This window comes from Eimeria mitis, genomic scaffold (genome assembly GCF_000499745.2).
Source record: "Eimeria mitis Houghton genomic scaffold, Emh_scaff158, whole genome shotgun sequence".
Classification (NCBI taxonomy): domain Eukaryota; phylum Apicomplexa; class Conoidasida; order Eucoccidiorida; family Eimeriidae; genus Eimeria; species Eimeria mitis.
In genome coordinates this window covers 1-2,724 of record NW_013569845.1, presented here as the reverse complement: position 1 = coordinate 2,724, position 2,724 = coordinate 1, and the positions used below count along the sequence as shown (strand labels likewise).

At 51.7% G+C, this 2,724-nt stretch overlaps 1 protein-coding gene across 1 annotated transcript; it reads left to right on the top strand.

The window, feature by feature from the left end:
* Positions 1 to 84: 84 nt before the first annotated feature.
* On the top strand, positions 85 to 2,288 carry EMH_0001080 (uncharacterized protein; the record flags this gene model as incomplete). The annotated part of the gene is made up of 7 exons (XM_013495447.1): positions 85 to 214; positions 329 to 453; positions 568 to 873; positions 1,012 to 1,137; positions 1,334 to 1,396; positions 1,537 to 1,970; positions 2,168 to 2,288. 7 exons carry the CDS (start codon positions 85 to 87, stop codon positions 2,286 to 2,288), a joined length of 1,305 nt encoding a protein of 434 aa, XP_013350901.1.
* Positions 2,289 to 2,724: the final 436 nt, after the last annotated feature.

Sequence of the window (2,724 nt, the reverse complement as noted above, 5' to 3'; positions counted from 1 at the left end):
GCTAAAATGGCGGATTTAACCTCGCTGCTCCTAGCTGCCGCTTTGGGCGGAGGCGGCCCGCGGCAGCCGTCTGGCGGTCTTGAAATGCCTACACTGTTCAACTGCGGGGCAAAGGAAGCGGAACCAGAGGAAAAGTTTGTCAATGCTCCTCCACCCAAGCAGGGGCCACTCTTCCTGCGTATGTGCGTTCTTTGCGGAAATGACCTTGCAGCAGGTGGGGCTTAGAGCTTTCAAGTATGAATTGGAAGCGGTGTTGTGTNATGGACCTTCCAACATCAGTATTTCGCCTCAACAAATTTGAAATGCATTGCTGTTGTGTCTAATATAGGTGACGTGACGGGGGCGTCTGACCCTTACGTGAGCATTCGCTATGAGGGGCATTCCTTCTGCTCACCGCCCCAGATGAACACACTGAACCCCGTGTGGGAGTATTCATTTGAAACGGAAATCAAGGTCAGTTGAAGTGCAATATGGAGGTGAACTTGTATTAGACATCAGGCCAATGCTCCTCAGGTGGCGAACGTGGTGTTTTGGTGGCTGTGTATCCATGTTTCGGTTACTGATTAGGAAAATGGAACGTTGCACATCAGCGTCTACGACCAGGACATGGGGATGCAGGGGGATTTCTTGGGGTCATGTCAATTGAAGATAACACGGAACCCTTCAAAACTCAAAAAGGAAACAATTCCTCTTGTTTCCGTTCCATCTCCTTTCTTTTCTAAGCCCCCAAACAGTCGCATAACTGTTTTCTACCATGTGGTCGAGAGGCTAGAGGACCAGCCCGACTTGGTCGAGCTTGCGAGACGCCTTGGCGATGATGCCAGCGAGAAACAGCAACCGCAGAATATGACTGTCAGGTGCTGTTGCCTCCAGGTAGGTGTGATCGCGTTGTCAATTTTGTCCCAGTTCGAGAGTCAGCTGTCGGCTGATCTCTCTGCCGCACGTATGTACGTGTTTCAGCGATGATCAGTGCCCTTCGTACTTCTCAACTCCATGCTCTGTTTGTTGCAGACGGATCACACATCTGTCTCAGAGGATAAAATGGCCGCTCTCCGGCTAACCGTTGGCCAGCAGAAAACCATCAGCCCGCCGGGGGTACCCGACGGCTTGCGTTATTTGTATGGACCTCCGGGCGTGGTAAGCTATACAAAAGCGGGCCGCCTCCCTCTTTCAGCTGATATGCGAAAATACGTTGTGACATCTGTCGATACAGAATGCGTATACAAAAAGTAACAGCGTTGAACGCACGTTGCCGCATACTCTCCTTTTGTAAGGGGCAACTGCATAGGGATGCATGCAGTATCCGACTGGTTCCATTTGNGATCTGGTGCAGCTGCGCATCGTCGTTGACTGGATGCTTCGCGATGCAACCGTGCGTGTGGTTTCTCTCACGACAGTGACGCATTGCTGCAGATAGGCAATATATTTGAGTTTTAATAAGCAGACCTACATGCGCCCTTTGTCTGAGGTTAAATGGGCGTCAGTTATGGGGCATAGCAACTGTAGGTTTTATCGCATGCCGTTCCCTGTGTGCAGGCGGATGAAATAGAAGGGGCACGCAAGGAATATTTGAGTGCCCTCGCCACCACAGACCAAAGTCCCGATTCCACATCGATGGAAAATGCAGACGCAGGCAAAGGAGAACCGTCCCAAGAGTGTCAAGAGGCGGAAAGCCCGAACGACCGCCACGCCCCCTCCAAAGTGCGTTTCGAAACAAAGGGTAGCGACCCACCCGAGGAAGACAAGAAAACCCAGGATAATGAGGACACATCCACATCCGCAATATGCACGAACCCAGGACGTAAGTGCGCAGGTGTGCAGCTGTCGACACCTGACACGTATCCTGAACTCAGTCAGCTTTGCGCAAGGCGAGTTGCAAAGCCTCCACCTGCCTGTTGCAGCTTCCACTGCCAACTGTGCCCGCAGGATCCAAGAGGGGCCGACGTGGTAGCCGAGGAACTTCAACGCAGGTGCGTGAACCTACCTTGCCATTACACCCGGTGCAACAAGTTACACTGCTTTCTTTTCTTCCTTGCTTCGGGTTGCTGAGGCTTCTGGGTATCCGTTGACTTGCTCGTATATATACAAATAATTGACAAGAGAGAACGCACTGCTACCAGCGAGATGAGCGCCGCATACTAGGATGCTGTTTCTCTGTTGATCTCAGAAAGGATTCCGAACCTTTGCCTCGTGGCAATTACCCCTCGACGAAATCCGCGAGTTCTGCAGCGAACGCCGGCTCTGTGCTTGGGCGGGTCGATGTGTCCTCACAAGCAAAACGGGAGTAAAGAATGGAGAGGTACCACACCCTCATAGCAGACTTCTTCCACTTCCTCTGCAGGTGCAGGTCGTTGTCATGCAGCTCTTGCGTGCCGTTCAGCCAACAATTTGCTGTGTCTGGGGGTGTTCACGCAGCTACTAATGCACATTGACGTTTTTGCGGAAGGGGAGAAGCCTCTGCGGAGAGTAAACATACTACGATTCCCGCCGCCAGTGTAAATATCCCGTTACCCTCCTTTAAGACCCCTAATGACTAGTTTATTTGCTCTATTCATCAGTTGGTTGTACAACTAGATACATTACCTACCCTCCGCAGAGGCTTTTCCCCTTACGCAGGAAGACTGCTTCTCCTGCCATAGGTGGCCTTCGTTAGCCTCCTTGTGTTGGGCTGTCAGAGTGTGTGTTTAGGTCTCTTGGTTCCGCCAGAAAAGCCGCTTTGACTTC